Source organism: Neovison vison, chromosome 4 (genome assembly GCF_020171115.1).
Source record: "Neovison vison isolate M4711 chromosome 4, ASM_NN_V1, whole genome shotgun sequence".
In the NCBI taxonomy this organism is placed as follows: Eukaryota; Metazoa; Chordata; class Mammalia; order Carnivora; family Mustelidae; genus Neogale; species Neogale vison.
The window spans coordinates 86696508-86715202 of record NC_058094.1 but is presented as its reverse complement, the minus strand read 5'-3'; the positions used below and the strand labels follow the sequence as shown (position 1 = coordinate 86715202).

The following is an 18695-nucleotide window of genomic DNA, read 5'->3' as shown; positions in this document are numbered from 1 at the left end:
TGCATGTGGCTGTCCAGTTTTTCTAACATCAACAGGTAGTAAAGAGATTGTCCTTTTCCTACTGTTTATTCTTGGCTCCAGGATCAAAAATTAATTGGCCATGTTTGCAGAGGTTTATTTCTAGGCTCTCTATTTTGTTCCACTGACCTGTTTTATGCCAATACCACACTGTTCTGATTACTACAGCATTCGTAGTATAGTTTAAAACTGGGGAGCATGATGACTCCAACTTTGTTCTTCATTCTCAAGATTGCTTTGGCTTTTTGATGTATTTTTAGTTTCACACAAATTTTAGGATTGTTTGGTTTCTGTGAAAAATGCCATTAAAATTTTGATAGGGATTGCACTGAATGTGTTGATGGCTTTGGGGAGGATTGGCATTTTAACAATATAAATCCTTCCAATCCATGAGCATGGTGTATCTTTCCACTGATTTGTGTCTTCTTCAGTTGCTTTCAACAATGTCTTATGGTTTTTAATGTATGGATTTTTCACCTCCCTGGTTAAATTTATTCCTAGGTATTTTATTCTTTTTGATACAATTATAAATGGGATTGTTTTCTTAATTTAATGTCCTGATAACTGGTTAGAAGTATAGAAATACAATAGATTTGTTTATATTGATTTTGTGTCCTACAACTTTACTGAACTAGTTCTAATAGTTTTTTGGTGAAGTCTCTAGGGTTTTGTACATATAATACTGTGTCATCTGAAATAATGACAGATTCATACATATGTTTTAAACACTCTTCTGTACATTGTTTCACAGTTTAAAAAGCTTAAAAAAAACATACTAGTTTCAAACTCTAGTCAACTTTCACATAAATGTGCACATGTATACACTCACAAATACACAGTTTCCTATCCATCCATCCATCCATCACCTCTCTCTTTTTCTCCATCACCTATCTTATTTTTATAATTGCTTTCCTCAACTTTATCGTAACGGCCATTTCCAGAGAAAAACTATCTGGACCAAACAAAGTCAGGTTCTTCATTATAAAATTAATTGTAATCATCTACTAATACTTAAAAAAACTGATTTCAGTAATAAGTTTTACAATTACCTATGTAATTAATAATTATCTTTTTAAATATGCAACCTTCATAAATGGCTATATCTTTTTATCACCAGGATTTGGCACAGAGCCTATCACATAGTATTCTTAATAAATAACAATAAATGAATGAATAAACACTACTACAACCTTAGGTTAGGGACTAATGATTTTTTTTTTTTTTTTGACTTCTGAAACAGCCCCTTCACTGATTTCCTCAACCTGTCTTCTATCACTCAGATCTATTCTCCATACAGCTATAGGCAGATGGATTTTAGGAGGAAATTTAAGCATGCAGCTTTCTTCTCCCAAAACTCCAGGGACTTGTTATCACTAGACGTAACCTATTTTTTTTTTAACTCTACAAAGGCTCCTGTCCAGTCTCACTATGCTCCCTTCTAAACTTCCAACTCCAGAGTCAAGAAAAATGTCTTCATCTCCTTATATAACATCCTATTTTTTATCTGTACCTTAACCCTTTGATCTGAAATCCTTTGGCTGATTAATCTTTTAAGCTTCATCTAAGAATAAATGCTACAGGAAGATTTCTTTAACCTACTCAAGATGGATTAGACCCACCTCTTCTGTAATCCAAAATTATGTCTTCTGTTGCATTTTTAAGACTGCTATGGTATTATGTTTGTATGTATTTCTCAGTAGTTTCTGAGCTTCCTGAATGTGAACTGCATGTTAACTCATTTTTTAATCCCCAGAACAGCATCTGACACATAATAGTTAATTATATACCTGACATAGGAATACACAGATACATAAAGAGCAGTCACTTTTCACAATTACTACTAAAAATTTCAATAACTTATTTTATATTCTTTCCTGCCATAGGGCTTACTTACCTGAAATCTCTATAGATATTATTAAAGGCAAGTGATGCCCCTAGCCTCTTGAAAGCATTGGGGTGAAGTGCAAAGCTGTACAGTCGTTTGAAAAGCGATTTGGTATTTACTGGACTTTTTTCCTGCTGCTGTGGTGTTGTCTGCTTAATGGACCACTTGAGGAATTCGCGAATACACCGACCACAAAAATCTCTTAAAGTACTGTCAACAGGGTCTACAATTCCATCCTAAAATGAAACATAAGATGACAACTGAACACCCTGGTCTTCTCTGAGTATAACTATAGCATATTGTGAAAATTAATTTAGAGCATTATTCAATAAAAAATAAGTACTAGTAAAACCAATCAGATGGTTTAGAATCTAAACTCTAATAACTATGTCCTTTTGACATAATGAATAAACTAAAAAAAAAAAAGAAAGAAAGAAAACTAGGAAACAGGGCACCTAGATGGCTCAGTAGGTTGAGCAGCTGCCTTCAGCTTGGGTTATGATCCCAGGGTCCTGGAATCGAGCCCCACATTGGGTTCCTTGCTCAGTGGGGAGCTTGCTTCTCCCCTGCCTGCCACTCCTCCTATTTGTGCTTGCTCCCTCTCTCCCTCTCTGTCAAATAAATAAATACATACATAAATAAATATCTTTAAAACAAAACAAAACAAAAAAAATAAGAAAGAAACTGAAAAACCCATGCAAAAAAGAGAGAATATTTTAATTATGTAGCAATAGTCTCTCCTTTCCCTGAAGAAACCCAATGGCTACATCCTAAAAGTTTCTTTCTTTCTTTTTTTTTTTTTTTTAAAGATTTTATTGGTGCACCTGGGTGGCTCAGTGGGTTAAGCCGCTGCCTTCGGCTCAGGTCATGATCTCAGTCAGGGTCCTGGGATCGAGCCTCACATCGGGCTCTCTGCTCAGCAGGGAGCCTGCTTCCCCCTCTTTCTCTGCCTGCCTCTCTGCCTACTTGTGATCTAATTCTCTGTCAAACAAATAAATAAAATAAAATTTTATTTATCTATTTGGCAGAGAGAGCTAGAGATCACAAGTAGGCGAGAGGCCGGCAGAGAAAGAGGGGGAAGCAGGCTCCCTGCTGAGCAGAGAGTCTGGTGCAGGGCTTGATCCCAGGACCCTGAGATCATGACCTGAGCCAAAAGCAGAGGCTTAACCCACTGAGCCACACAGGCGCCCCTCCTAAAAGTTTCTGTTGATGATTTTACCTCATAACAGTATTTGAGATGCTTAGTTGAGGTTAAAGAAAAAAGATCCTTCTAGGTTCCAAGAGAACTGTAATGCTATATAAAGTAAAATCATATGGAAATGTGGTTCTGAAAATATCAGTTTCTATAAAAGCTGTCTCCTAAAGGCGCCATCTTTAAATACCTGAAAAAAACATCCAAACAAGGAAATTTGAATGTCTTTTTTTCTTTCTAGACATAATTCCCTCTTAGATCTGTATAGGAAAGTTTTAACTTGAAAAACTATACTGAACACTGAAATAAGGGAGTTCTTCTACCTAACATCCCCAGTTATTCACACATGCAAAATCTTTGATTATAGTGCTAATTAGAATTCAAGAAGTAATTAACTGTAGAAATGTAAAGAGGTGATATTTATTGCTTCTCAGAACAATGGTAAATAATGCATGTGCTGACATTAGGGGATTAGCAATTCCTACTGGGAAACCTAACAGACATGCTTTCACTCCAGCACTATACCAACTTCATATTTCCTCCTTTACCTCAGCTATCTCACTTTACATTATCATGATCTTATCTGATTTCTTTCTGAAACCCTTCCTTAAGCTCCCTCCAAGGATCAAGAGGGAACAAAAACAGCTAAAACAGAAACATTAGAATAAATCCATCTGAATGCAAATAAACCACAAGTTAAATTTAATTAAATGTATTACAGGCAGGACTTATTGGTAAACACTGCCCGGAATTAAACCATAGATACCATGTCACCAACCTAATTTAAAATGTTCAGTAACTCCCACTGCCCACAACATGGCATCCAACTAGTGTAACTCTGAGAGTGAAAAGTGTGCTATTATCATTACACACACAACCAGTATAATTAGGACTGTCTTGGACAACCTACAGCATTGTAGTTGTCCTACATGCAATGTTCTGCTGCTCTGCCTGGCATGTCTCCCCAGCCCGCCTCTCAATAAGCTCCCATGCAAGCAAATCACAACAGGTGAAATCCTCACAAACACACCAAACACCTCTGCCTTTATTTCCTCTGTACAGATGCCCAGTGTCAAATTTCATATTTCCTTTGGCTCCTCTCAGATTTCACAGAAAGTGACACACACATTCAAATTGGAATCAGTTTACAATAACATGGAATTAAAAGATGTCTTTTTGGACAAACTTGCTATGCATTTAACTGGAGCTTCTGATTTCAAAGTCAATATATGACAAAACCAAATTACAGGGAAAAAACAGGTAAAATCAAAGATGACATTTAAAGGAATCAAACGTAAACTCATTTGCAAAAACTCAGACAATTACAATAAAATCAGTGTCAAAAGACACTAAGGCTTTAGGTGACCTCCCTGCTTCTGTCTTCAATGAACGAGTGATCAAATCTTAATGATTCTACCTCTACAGTCTCAGGATTCCAACTCTATGGTCCCAGGGTAGTTCTACAGAAATGAATACTTTTTTTTTTTTTAAACATATAATGTATTATTTGCCCCGGTCTGTGAATCATCAGTCTTACACAATTCACAGCACTCACCGTAGCACAAACGCTCGCCAATGTCTGTAATCCAGCCACCCTATTCCAGCCCCCTATCCAGCAACCCTCAGTATGTTTCCGGAGATTAAGTCTCTTCTGGCTTGTCTCCCTCCCTAGTCCCACCTTGTTTCATTTCTCCCTCCCTTCCCCCCAGAATGCCCCCACCTGGCCTCTCAAATTCCTCATTATCAAAGAGATAATATGATAATTGTCTTTCTCTGATTGACATATTTTGCTCAGCACAATACCCTCTAGTTCAGACATGGATACTCTTTCTAGGGCTCTTTAGTTGTCGAATCTGAATGCAAGAGAAAATTGAATAAGCTCAAAAAATTCTTTTTACTCTTAATTACTCTACTATGGGTTATTTTTTTTAAAGAGGATACTGTAACTGAAGCAACGTCCAAGCACATTCTTATTCACTCCTACTCTACACACACACACACACACACACACACACACAGCCTTAATGTAGATAAATTTTGTCAATTTATAACCACTTTCCCAAAAAAGAGGACAAAATAACAATAACGACAACAAAACGTGCAGGGGCACTTGGGTGGCTTAGTTGGTTGAGCATCTAACTCTTGGTTTTGGCTCGGGTCATGATCTCATGAGTCCTGGGATTGAGCCCCATGTCAGGCTTTACACTCAGCAGGGAGTCTGCCTGAGGATTCTCTCCTCTGCCTCTTCCCCCATTTGTGCTCTCCCTCTCTCAAATAAATAAATCTTTTTTAAAAATGTGCACACTGCTAGCAGATGTTTAAAAGTAGCACTTCAATAAATAACTATGGCATCCTGTCAGTTAAAATGTCATTTCACAAATTCTCTAAAACAAAAGATATCTTGACAGGTAATGCTTTTTAAAGTTCTAAATATAAATCAAACATAACTAGCTGATGCGAATAATAAGAAAAGAATCAACCATTACTCACCAATATCGTTTCTAGTAAGGCGACAGTATCCTGACTTTCAAATTTCTTATTGCTTGTGAACCAGTGAATCAGCTGCATAACTAGGGGCTCGTATAGTTGCCTTGTCACCTGAAGAACAATACCATCAGAGTTTATTTTCTTTATGTTAAAGTAACCTAATATTGGAAAGAGTTCTGTTTAAATAACAGGAAAAATTAAGTGATAATACTACAATGGTTTCATTAGTTTCCTTTCCTAGTTAAAATTCAATGATGAACATGTTCTTTCTAGCTCTTTTATCTCCTAAGAGTCCAGCAGAGAAAAATACACATATTAAAAACTTATTGTTCTTCTAACATGGAAGCAGATATTGTTTTTTTTTAATTATTTGTTTCATTAATTTGATACTAAACATGCATATGAGGTATTCAGGATCAGAGACATTATCATTATTCAGCTAAAAAGCAAACAGTGACCAGGGTGCCTGGGTGTCTCAATCCATTAAGCATCTGACTCTTGGTATCAGCTGAGGTCATGATCTCAGGTTCACGAGACTGAGCCCTGCCTAGCATGAAGCCTGCTTGAGATTCTCTCTCTCCCTCTCCTTCTGCCCCATTCCCCCTACCCTGTTCTCTCTCTCTCTCTCTCTCTCTCTCAAAAAATAAAAAAGATAAAGGCATATAATGACCATGTGGTTCCCTATAGCATGATTCACACCCGTTTGATGACAAAACCAAAGCCAGATCAACACCCCATGGACACAAACTTTAAAGCCCATATCGCAGAAGAAGAGATACAGAACAAAGACAACTCTCTCATGCTGCCAAAAAAAAAAAAAAAGAAAAAAAAAAAAAAGGAGTAAAATCTTTACTACTTGGAGCTAGGATGGAAAAGATCTTGGGTTCTCACTCCAACCTTCTAGAATGTAAATAAAGTTTCACCAGGAGCAGAGAGCCTTGTGGGTCTCTGGCTTTTACAATTCTAGATGTCTGCCAGGCCTGGACTCCTCTCCTATGAAAGGAAATACCCAGGGAGATAGTACTTATATTCCTGGAACCTTGGGAACTCAACCTAGTGGCCTAGTCTGGTGTGACCATGTGATCTCATGGGGAGATAAAAGAAGTCTTATCCTTTTGGATCACAGCAATTACCTAAAAAAATTGGTTATACATCTATTCCTCATTTTATATGAAAGGTAAAATGTTTATGGCAGAAATGAAGGCAAACTTTGTATCTTACACATTTCTGTGTCTCACAAGGCTAAGGCTCCTATAGTAATACCAAGAAATCCAGGGGAGTTTTATCTCCCCACTGACACCGAGCTCAAGAATAAAGCACTTTGGTATGTACATCATGTCAAAACCATGTAAAATGACTCAGACTAAACAACACAGTCCTCTTGCCCTTGGATATTTTCCCTGAAAAGAGTTTATCTTTCTAACCTTAAGATTAATCAAAGTAAAAGTTCTTACCTTTCAGTGTGGAAGTCTAACCTGGTCTTAAAGCATCACTTTTTTTTCCCAAAAGAATTATACTCTCTTATCCATTGTACGTAAATTATATACATATAACACACAAGCATACACACAAATGTATACATACATATATACACACCTTACAGAAATTATAGAAAATGTAGAAAACTATCCATCTGCAGTCCTACATCCCAAAGGTAACCATTGTGAACATTCAAAATCACTGTTACTTTCAAAATGTTTTATTTACACACATTTAAATATACATATACGCATGTGTAAAAATAAATACACATTCTCGTAACCACTTTTCCTCCTACTTTTGAATATTTTCATATAAATACATAAGCTGTATCAATATTTTATTAACTGCCTGGTATCTCATATATAGATATACCATGATCCAGTTGCCCCAATCCTATTATTAGGAATGCAGGTAAAAGGTGAGAGATTTATGCGATGTGAAGAGAAACCAGAGTATAATGCTAGGTGAAAGAAGTCAAGCAGAGGAAGTCAATTATCATACGATTTCACTTACTTGTTGAACATAAGGAATAACATGGAGGTCATATTAGGAGAAGGAAAGGATAGTGAATTAGGGGAAATCGGAGAGGGAGAGGAAACATGAGAGACTGTGGACTCTGAGAAACAAATTCAGGGTTTTAGAGGGGAGGGGAGGGGAGTGGGGGGATGAATGAGTGAGCTTGGTGGTGGGTATTAAGGAGGGCATGTATTGCAAGGAGTACTGGGCGTGGTACATAAACAATGAATCTTGGATCACTGAAAAAATAAAATAAAAGTAAAAAAAAAATGAATTTTTGACTATTAGGGATAATTTACTGAAAAGTCACATACACTGCTCTGAGCACATCTCGGGAAATGAAAGTACTGGACCAGAGCTGCAGGTGACCCAGCCTTTTGTCCTGCTCACAAAGAGCCTGTGCCCATTCATATTCCCACCAACACAACCTTTCCCTACATGCTGGCAACACTAAACACTATCAATTTTTTAAAAATTGTTGACAACAGGTGTGCCCATGTGGCTCAGCCAGTTAAGCATCTGCCTTCGCCTTAGGTCATGATCCCAGGGTCCTGGGATCCAGCCCCACATCAGGCTCTCTGGTCAGCGGAGAGGCTGCTTCTCCCTCTCCCTCTGCTGCTCCCCCTGCTTGTGCTCTCTGTCAAATAAATATATAAAATCTTTAAAAAAGTTGTAATAAAGTAAGATAAAATATTTGACAATAAGGTGTAAACAATATCATTTTAATCTGAATTTCCTTGTTTACTAAAAAGATTAAATATTTAAAAATATCTTTCATTGGCCATATATATCTCTTCATTTATAAACTATTTGTTTTTTGTTTTTGTTTTTGTTTTTAGATTTTTTAATTTATTTGTTTGATAGAGAGAGATTACAGGTAGGCAGAGAGAGAGAGAGAGGAGGAGGCAGGTTCCCTGCCAAGCAGAGAGCCCGATGTGGGGCTTGATCCCAGGACCCTGGGACCATGACCTGAGCCGAAGGCAGAGGCTTTAACCCACTGAACCACCCAGGTGCCCCAACTATTTGTTTTCTTTATCCACTTGCCGGTTAAACGTTCTTTTATCGGGGTGCCTGGGTGGCTCAGTGGGTCAAGCCTCTGCCTTCAGCTCAGGTCGTGATCCCAGGGTCCTGGGATCAAGCCTGGCATCGGGTTCTCTGCTCAGCAGGGAGCCTGCTTCCCTTTCTCTCTCTCTGCCTACTTGTGATCTCTGTTAAATAAATAAATAAAAAGTTCTTTTATCTTCAGTGGAATGTTACAAAAAATTTCCCTACATTATGTATATATAAAAATTGTAGGTTTTGTGCCATTCAGTATTTTAAACACTTATAAAATCAAAACTGTCAAGACACTGGTATGTCTCCTTCTAAATGTCTGCCTTCTATATTTTGGAGGAAAATCTCCCTTTCTATGCAGACTTTAGGAAAGACATGGAAGGATATCTATTATGTAATGATAACAAAATCCATCCAAGTAGCAGAAATCACATTTTGTACGTAAAAGTTTTTGAATGCTATGATCCTTTTAATAAATAAAACATATGCACATTTCTAAAAACACATTTTTACAAAGATCTGGCATTCACCAACCTTTCAGCAGAGGAGAAAGTGGCTTTTCCAGGGGAATAAGACTGGGAAAGGGGTGATGAGATGGAGATTCACTTGGCTTCATGTGTTTGTATGTTAAGTAACATATTGTATCAATGAAAAAGACCATTCCAATTCAAAGATACACACAGACAGACATACGCTAACTCATTACATTTTTCTGTAATATAGTTATAGTTTGTTTTTCCTTCTCTAATTTCTCATGTTGGCCAACTGGCCTAGTATGATTTACTAAATGATCCATTTCTAACTTAGAAAGCTTCTTCCAGGGGTGTGTGGGTGGTTCAGAGGGTTAAGCCTCTGCCTTGGGCTCAGGTCATCTCTCAGGGTTCTAGGATTGAGCCCCACTCTGGCTCTCTGCTCAGCAGGGCCTGCTTTCCCCACCCCCCGCCTGCCTGTCTATTTGTGATCTTTCTCTGTCAAAATAAATAAACAAAAATCTTTAAAAAAAAGAAAAGAAAAGAAAGCCTCTTCTACCATATATACAATTTTTTATGTATACAAATGGTACCACTTGGCAGCTCTGAGATTATCCTACTGATCTATCTGTACCTAGTTCAACCTGTTATAATTAACATGGCTTCATTTTAACATCTGCTAAGGAAAGACTTCCTTTAGTACTCTATCCTTTCAAAGTTTTCTTGGTTAGGCTCAAGCAATTATTCTTTCAGATTACTTTTTGGGTTAAAATGAATTAGTTCTGGGCTTTCTGCTGGAATGATACCAAACTTACTGAATGATTAGGGAAAAGCTGGCATTTTTTTCAGTATTGATTCTTCTATCTCAAGTACAAAGCATGCTCATTTTATATTCATAAAATATACACTGCCTGGTATATTGAAATTTATTTATAGACATTTTGTATATATATTTGATGCTGCTATGAATGAGATGCTGTAGACATATTTTCCAATTGGTCAATACTAATATTAAAGATATAGGAGAATGCTGGGATGCCTGGGTGGCTTGGTTAGTTGAGTATGTCTGACTCTTGAATTAGGCTCTAGTCGTGGTCTTAGTGTTATTACATGAAGCATCAGGCTCCTTGCTGGGGATGGACCCTGCTTAAGATTCTCTCTTTTCCTCCCCTTCTACCCCTCCCCACCCTCTAAAAGAAAGAAAAAAATATTTACGTACGTATTTCTTGTATTTATGAGAATACTCATATATGAAAATTTTGTAATTCATCAGATTTCTCCTTTCTTAATTTCCCAAGTTTAGCGGTTGGTAATTTTGGGCTTTCCAGGTTTAATTAAAAAATTATACTTAAAATAATAATCTCTTTTCCTTCCTTTCTATTGTCCTTGTCTGCAGGGAACTCACAGCCCTGTGAGAGGTCCAAATACTAACCACTCCAAATAATTAATTAAATAGGGGCGCCTGGGTGGCTCAGTGGGTTAAGCCTCTACCTTTGGCTCAGGTCATGGTCCCAGGGTCCGGAGATCGAGCCCTGTATCAGGCTCTCTGCTCAGCGGGGAGCCTGCTTCCCCAACCCTCTGCATGCCTCTCTGCCTACTTGTGGTCTCTTTTTCTCTGACAAACAAACAAATAAAATCTTTTAAAAAAATAATTAACTAAATACACACAAAGTAATACTAAGCAACCACTCCATACTGCAACTGCTCTGGTTAGTTACTGGAGGAGCCCCTCAACAGGCCAACTCACTTTTCACCTTGGGCTTCTGTCCTGGCCCAGGCACAAGGCAGCATTAGTGTTTCATACCTGATGATGATTTGGCTCCAGCATTCAGGGAGACATTCTCTAACATATTAAAGATAACATTAAACTATTCCTAGTTAGATAGGACAAATACCTCTTAGGCTTCTATGGAGAGAATCACTGCTTCTGAAATCTTATTCTGTGGTAAATGTCCAGTTTTAAACAAAAATCCTATTTAATCACAGCACATCTTAGTATTTTAGTGGATTTTATTTTCCATCTCTATTTTCAAATGAATTTTTCATTTCCTTTTATGTGTTTCTTTTTTTGTGTGTGCACCCTAATAGCAGAGATAACCTAGCTACATCAAATAAACTGAGAATTCTACTTCTTTCTGCTTCATTGAAGCAATGGAGAATTTGCCACAAATTCATCAGGAATAGCCCAGTTGTCAACATTTCCAATCTTGTACATGGTTACTTATCTCTTCTTTACTTCCTGAGACTGCAAGTCCTTCTATCAGGGGAGACTGCCAATTCCGCTTTAGATGCCTATCCTTTCAGTAACTGTGAACTAGATCAGTGATTCATTCCCAAACTGTGGCACATTAAAAATTGCCAGAAGAACTTTTAAAAGTCCCAAACCCTAGGTCAAATCCCTGAGGAATTAAATCAGTCAGAAGGGGTACCAGCCAAGCAGCAGTATTTAAGATCCCCACAGTATTCCAACCTGCAGCAAGCTCTGATGATCACTGAACTAGACCCAACTTTTTTTTTAAGTTTTGCAACTGTGTCAGAAGCAAAATCTTTCACTTACCTGATCTACATCACATGCAAGTCGAAGTAGCACAGGAAAAGTTCGCTTGTAGAGCTGGTACATGGGTGGGAAACCCTGACCACCTTCAGGCATCTGAGTGGCTTTTCCCAACATAAACATAACCATGCTGTGTAGAAGCTCACAAGCCGCAACCTAAAATAAGCCAGGAGTTTAACAGAGTTTAAGTTTCCAAGTTTACAAGGGAAGAATATTTCGAAATGTTACTCAATTTAGCCTTTTAAAAAAGAAAAACTTTCAGTTTTCACAGATACAAATTATATAAATTTATATAAATATAAATCAACTGGAAGTAGCACTTCTTGTGTAAAATTAACACTCTGTGCACTTTAGTCTGTATCCAAGAGGTAAAAATTGAAACTTAAAAGATTTAGACAAATTGATACTAGTACATTTAATGAAATATATTTCCTTGCAGCCATAACTACAGAACTTTGCTTCATTTGTTAACATATTTTCAACCATCACTTTGAGTAAATATATTTTTAAAGCACCTTGGAAATTTACAAATGAATTTCATAAAAACTTGTGACTATTTGTTTCTCCCAGGTTAAGGAAATAATGATGCACAAATTGGAAATCACTTTTAAATGCGCTTTGTACTATATTTTCTATTATGAACAGTCTTATGATATATTAATGTTTTGCCACATTATTATCTATTAGATATTTCCTTTTTATCAGTGACTGCTACTTCTAATAACTGAATTATTATTTAATTACCATATTATCGAAAATGTAAAATTAATGATATTGGATTGCTGAAATTTATTATCTATTTCCTAACAGATTCAGGTCTTAATAAGCATAGATTCTAAATCACATGTAATGAAAAATAAAACTACTTTAGTTTGTCTGTTACTAGCTGAAAGAGCTAGTTCTGTGACCCGAGGCAAGAACACATCCAGATAAATGACAGGCTTCATTTCTATAAATGGTACTGCAAAACTGAGTCTTTTTTCTCTGTCCCATGTCACACATTTCTTCATCATTTCATCTGAGGATGCAACTGTTAAAAAAAAGAAAATCAGGAAGAGCATGTTTTCATTCAAAATCTTTCTAATACCAATTGCTCTACAATTCATTAGTAAAAGCAGAGTGTTTTAAGTACATCGTTTATTTTTCCTTTTACCTCAGGCATGTAGTACAACATTAGAAATCACTGACAAACTATTTCTAACTTCAATTTAAAGTAAAATTATTTTTAAACACGTCTAACAGTCTAGAATGCTTGATTTCCATTTTCAGTAAGAATTATTTTAGGTGTTATGTGGAAACATGATAAACGAACAGTATTTTTACTAAAAATCTCCCCTTTGCAAAACATATTTTCCCAATATAGGTTGTTCTAACTTCCTAAATAGCCAAAAGTCATGAGTATATCTAATATGAAATTTAAAAACTAAAAATACAGATGATTTTTTACTAATCTAAAACGTTGATTCCAATCAAAAACACTAAAAATATACAAATACTATAACAATATCATATTTAAAAAAGATGAACTTTGAATTCCCGACACATCTAATATTTTTTAAAAAGTGTCAACTTAGGGGTGCCTGGGTGGCTCAGTGGGTTAAGCCTCTGCCTTCGGCTCAGGTCATGAACTCAGGGTCCTGGGATCAAGCCCCACATAGGGCTCTCTGCTCAGCAGGGAGCCTGCTTCCTCCTCTCTCTCTCTGCCTGCCTCTCTACCTACTTGTGATCTCTGTCTGTCAAATAAATAAATAAAATCTTTTAAAAAGTGTCAACTTAGATACTGTTTCAAAATAGAAAATGTGCTTATTAACAAATCAGGCTTGAACATTTTCCCAACTAGTAGGGAATTATCCAGACTGCATGGGTATAGTCAAAGCATTCCATTAGGCAGAATACTATTCTTTGTAATCTTATTTGAAAATATATAAATATAAATATAAACATATAAATCACATATAAGAGCAAATACCAGAATATACTCAAACAGAAGCAAATTTATTTTAAAGCAAAGTTTACCTGTTAGGAGATTTTTGTTTATTTGTCCTCCTAGAAAGCCAAGCATTTGTACTACTCTAATCCTTATTTCTTCTAAGGATCGTGTTTCATTCTGCAAATATGAACAATGATATATATGTGATGATAACAGAGAAAAAAATTAAGAGAATTATGAGAGGAAAAAATAAACTATTTTATGACACTGTTATTAATGTCTCTCAATGGCCCATTAAATCCTACATACTACTGTTAATATTATTGCAAATTCATGGAAAGAAGCACCTATTTTCCTGTTTTGCAGTCAGATATCCATGTACAAAGCCAGCAGTTTCAAAGTTTTAGCAGGACCGTTTACACCCTTAAAAAATACGGAGGATCCCCAAAGAACTTTCATTTATAGTGGGTCATATTTATTAGTATTTATCATATTAGAGATTAAAACCTTGACATTGTTTATTATTATTATATTTAAAAATATGAAGCCCATTACACTGTTAACAAAGGACATATTTTTAGGACAGGTACCTATATTTTTCAAATAAAATTTAAAAACCCCCAGGAAAGTGACACTGTTTCACATTTGTGCGTATCTCTTTTCTGTCTGGCTCACTAGAAAACAAATATGGTGATGTTAGGGCCAAACATGGAAGAGGGGAGAGGGAGAGTATTTTAATAGTCTTCTTAAATAACTGGGGTTATTCTTTGATACTACTTTAAAACTAACAAGTGGTAAGGTCTGAAACCTTAGCAGTGAATTTTTTATAGTCTGTTACATTAAGATCCACTGGTCTTTGTTACACTTAGAGTAGATTTTTTTTACCCATGCATGATTTGGTAACATAATGTATGAGTCATCTGAAAATACTGGTTTATTCCAGTGATGCAAATCTTCCAAATGTTGACACATTTCACTACATATGCAAAATAGAAATCACATTTGTTAATATCACCAATCTCTTCAGAAAAATCTTAAGTACTGAGAAGCTGTCAAGCTCATGGTGATGGTTTCAAGTTTTCCAAAATTTAATTTTTGTTTAAAAAGCTTGAATTTTATCATTGGAAACAATCTCAAATGTTTTTGCTGAAATGACAGGCTCACTCTATTTATTTTAGATAAAAATCTCTGCCAAATACTGAATAGCCATAGTTTGTCTTGTTAGTTGTTCTTTCAAGTAAAAACTGTGTTCATGAAGTAAGTGGCTACTTGAGCTCACAGCTCAGAGCACCACAAAAGTTGCTTTTCCCTGGGACCCCTAGGTGGCTCAGTTGGTTAAGCCACTGCCTTCAGCTCAGGTCATGATCCCAGTGTTTTGGGATCAAGTCCCACATCTGGCTCCTTGCTCAGCAGGAGCCTGCTTCTCCATCTGACTCTGCCTGCCACTCTATCTGCCTGTGCTCACTCTGACAAATAAATAAATAAAATCTTTAAAAAAAAAAAAAGTACTTTTCCCTAAAGACAACTGTCACACTGCACTATTCCACTGACTGCATTATGCATACTTCCTGTTTCATCACACAGAACATTAAAAAGACATGAGTTCAAGGGTCAAGATTTAATGAAGTGCTAAAGAACCAACAGTGTTACCGATCATTACACCACAGTGCAAATGTCACTGAGTAAAAATAGTTTTGGCCTTGTACCCTGGAACCCACTGAGGTCCTCACTTCAAGAACCACTCTCCTACAGAATAAGGGATTGTGTATCTGTAAAGAAATTTAATTTGCAAAACTTGAGATATGCTCATGTAATTTTATCTTGCCTTATTTACATGTGTTAAAATAATTTAAATATTTTATACAGCTATTTTCAGTTCCATACAGTCTCTCAATCAAAAGCTATCAAAGATTATGCAGTGGAAAGAATTTACCCTAGAGCTTGCATTATCACTTCAAGACATTAAAAGTTTTTCAAATTTTCATTTTCATTTCTTACCTAAAATACTTATTTTCTCTATACTGTTTTCTCTCTTTATTCTTTTTTTCCTATTATATGCCACATCTCAAAAAACCTGATCTCAAGAAATCATCACCAAAAAACCACAAAAGCTGACATGAATTAAACTGGATAAAATGATACATTTAAGATCTAATATGTAAACGAATCACTCTTACATATCCATAATATCAAGCATATTACTTTTTATTACCCACATTACTTTTTATTACCACATCTGAAGGTGAAGAAAATATGAAAACAAGATCAAGACAATAAACCAATGAATGAGTATTTCTTATTCTTATGGCTAAAAATATACTGAAATTATTTCTATACTATAATTTACATATAAGAATTAACATTTTAAATGAACAGTTTTACTATTCATAAGAATTAGAATCTATTCTCTGCATTAAGGTAATGAAAATACAAGGGATTTCTTACTGATGAAATGTTCTTTGTCTTTTTCAGATGCTTTATTATAACTTTATTAAATCCTTTCTGGGCAGCCCGAGAAAGTGCTGATACTTCCCAGTTGTTCTTGGTCTCATCTATCAATAGTAAACAAAATTAGTTGTAAACAGCATTCACTCATTTTTTTTATGAATACTATGGAGAACACAGAATACTGCTAAATAGATGCATTAAAATCCTAATTTTAATTATGGTTAAAATATTGTTTCTACAACAAAAAGAAATTATAGTGGTTGTCCTGGTTTAAATATCATTGTCTACTAAAAGAAACATGGTTCCTTGGAGAAGTGACTAACTCCAGAGATTGGGCAGACCTGTATTTATATGGGGAGCGTGAATCATTCTGTGGTTCTGGAAGTAAGGAGCTGCTTAAACAAAAGCAGTCAGCCCCCATTCTTTGTATGGAAGTCAAATCTGGAACAATCTGAGCTTCAAAATTAATAATAATAATAAAAGATTAGATTCACTGGAAAAATAAGAATCCACAAGTCCCTACTAATAAAAATAGGTGAGAAAAGTTACTTCTTACAGTAGAATGCCAATTAGTATACAGGAAAAATCACTATTTTTGCCACCATCATAGCATTAACGAATATTAGGAAGGATAATCAGGGGACACTAAAACTATTATGTGGAAATTCAATGAGGGGCAACTTTTTAAAAAAGTTTTAAAGTACAGTACAAAATTTCTTTCCTGAACCACTTAAGAGTAAATAACCAACCTGATATCCCACCACCCCTCAATATTTTAGTCCTGTAATGACATTCTCCTGCGTGACAGCCACGCCTCAACTATCTAAATCTGAATACTTATCTTGAGACGTGACCCACAATTAATCCTCAGCTCCATCCATGTTCCGGCATTGATCCTAATAATGTCTTTAGTTCAGAGCCACATGTCATATTTAGTTGCCCTGTCTTATTAGTATCCTTTAAACTGAAAGAGTTCTTCGGTCTTCCCTTGAATTTCATGATTTGAACACTTAAAAAATTATATGCCAGGAATGTTGTATATTGTACCTCTATTTGGATTTATCTAATGTTTTCTCATTATTTAGATTCAGGTTACAGAAGCCAGTTCAACATTTTACTAGTTCCTTTATTACTACTGAGTTAAATAAAATCTTGGACACATGCGTCAGTGTGGAGTTATAATTTTAAAGCTATAAAGATATTTTTCACTAGTTCTGGAGATGCCCAGCAGATTGGATGACAGCCAGGTAAAGCTGCTTTGCTGGAAGACACCCCATGGATGGTTTAATCCCAGCATGTCTCTTCTTGGCTCCAAAAATGAATCCCAAATGATAATAGAAGCTTACTCCTGCTTTCTGTTTGTCTCATTTTCCTCTCTATAATGCCGTGCTTTCAGTTTGCTTATGTCCAATAACATAACTAAGAATTTGTCTGCTTACCACTTGACCTTTTGTGTATAGATATTAGAGATCTACTCACTGATGAGATAGAGATGAAGAGAGGATTTTTATTTGTTTATTTTATTTGTTTCAATTTTTTTTCCTTTTTTTTCTTTGAGCTCAAATTAGTTTAGAATTTCATACACTGGGAAAAACAGCTCTTTGATATCTGAACTGGTCAGTGTTTTGTCTCACTCTTGAGCCTCTTGAGCTATGATTCAAATTGCAGAACTGAAGCAATATGCTCTGTATCTGCTGGTGTAAATATGTGCCTGAACTGACAAAGGCCTTTACTTCTCCCTAATGCATAATATTCTCCTGTACTTGGAGGGTATTAATAGATTAGATTATAAAGTCTCTTCAAAGAGCCCTGTTGTGCCTTATACAGGTAAATGTAAAATGAATGTTCCTGTAATTCTGTGAAAATATTTTCAGCATTCACCATAATGTCTTAAATGTGCATACTTAAAAAAAGGAAAAAACCTTGGAAAACTAATTCAGAAATATTTAGTTAATGACATTACATGATTAAGGCACAACTTTGATAAATGAGACAAGTTTAATAATTTTGTTTTAAATTTAAAATGGGTATTCTTAAGATGGCGGGAGAGTAAAGGACCTTATTTCATCTGGTCCCCCAAATTTAGCTGGATATATATCAACCCATTCTAAACACCCACGAATTCAGCCCAAGATATAAGGAAATATATGTATCTGGAACTCTACAAGCAGAAAAACAACTGCTTTTTGCAAGGTTAAGGTGCGGAGTTGTGAATCCGCAGGGAAATATTGGAAGATAAACAGAAGGGGGAGGGAGACTCTATAAGCTGGCTACTAGAAAATGATACAACACTGGAGTGCAAAACTGGAACCCTTAGAAATCTGCTCCAGTGAGAGACATCCCTTTCTAAAAGGGGCTCAGGGAATGAAAAGGACAGAATTCTGGGTGGGTCACTGTAGTCTCAGGATCCCAGAAGACACCGAAAGAACCAGCGTGCCTTAACCGATAGTCCAAGAAGTGGAGCTGGGAAATTGGTTATGGTCAGCAAGCCCAGGAGACACTCTCATCTCTGGTCGTCATAAAATGCAAGCAGGGCCAGCAGGGAGATGACTCTTTGACTGAGAACCTGAAAAGGACTAAAACATGCAGGCTATTTATGATTCCCAAGAGGGATGAGACGGCTGCGCCCATGACTAGGCAATAGCTCGGAGGGTGACAGT

At 36.1% G+C, this 18695-nt stretch overlaps 1 protein-coding gene across 4 annotated transcripts in view; it reads right to left on the bottom strand.

Moving 5' to 3' along the window:
* Window positions 1-18695, bottom strand: part of PRKDC (protein kinase, DNA-activated, catalytic subunit) — a 241144-nt gene that overhangs the window by 179884 nt on the left and 42565 nt on the right. For all 4 annotated transcript variants that reach the window (XM_044245625.1, XM_044245626.1, XM_044245629.1 and 1 more), the window contains 6 exons: window positions 16033-16139; window positions 13674-13764; window positions 12524-12687; window positions 11661-11813; window positions 5586-5693; window positions 1913-2139 (listed from right to left, as the gene is read on the bottom strand). In XM_044245625.1, coding sequence (XP_044101560.1) covers window positions 1913-2139; window positions 5586-5693; window positions 11661-11813; window positions 12524-12687; window positions 13674-13764; window positions 16033-16139 — 850 coding nt within the window. The remainder of the gene's footprint in view (window positions 1-1912; window positions 2140-5585; window positions 5694-11660; window positions 11814-12523; window positions 12688-13673; window positions 13765-16032; window positions 16140-18695) is intronic.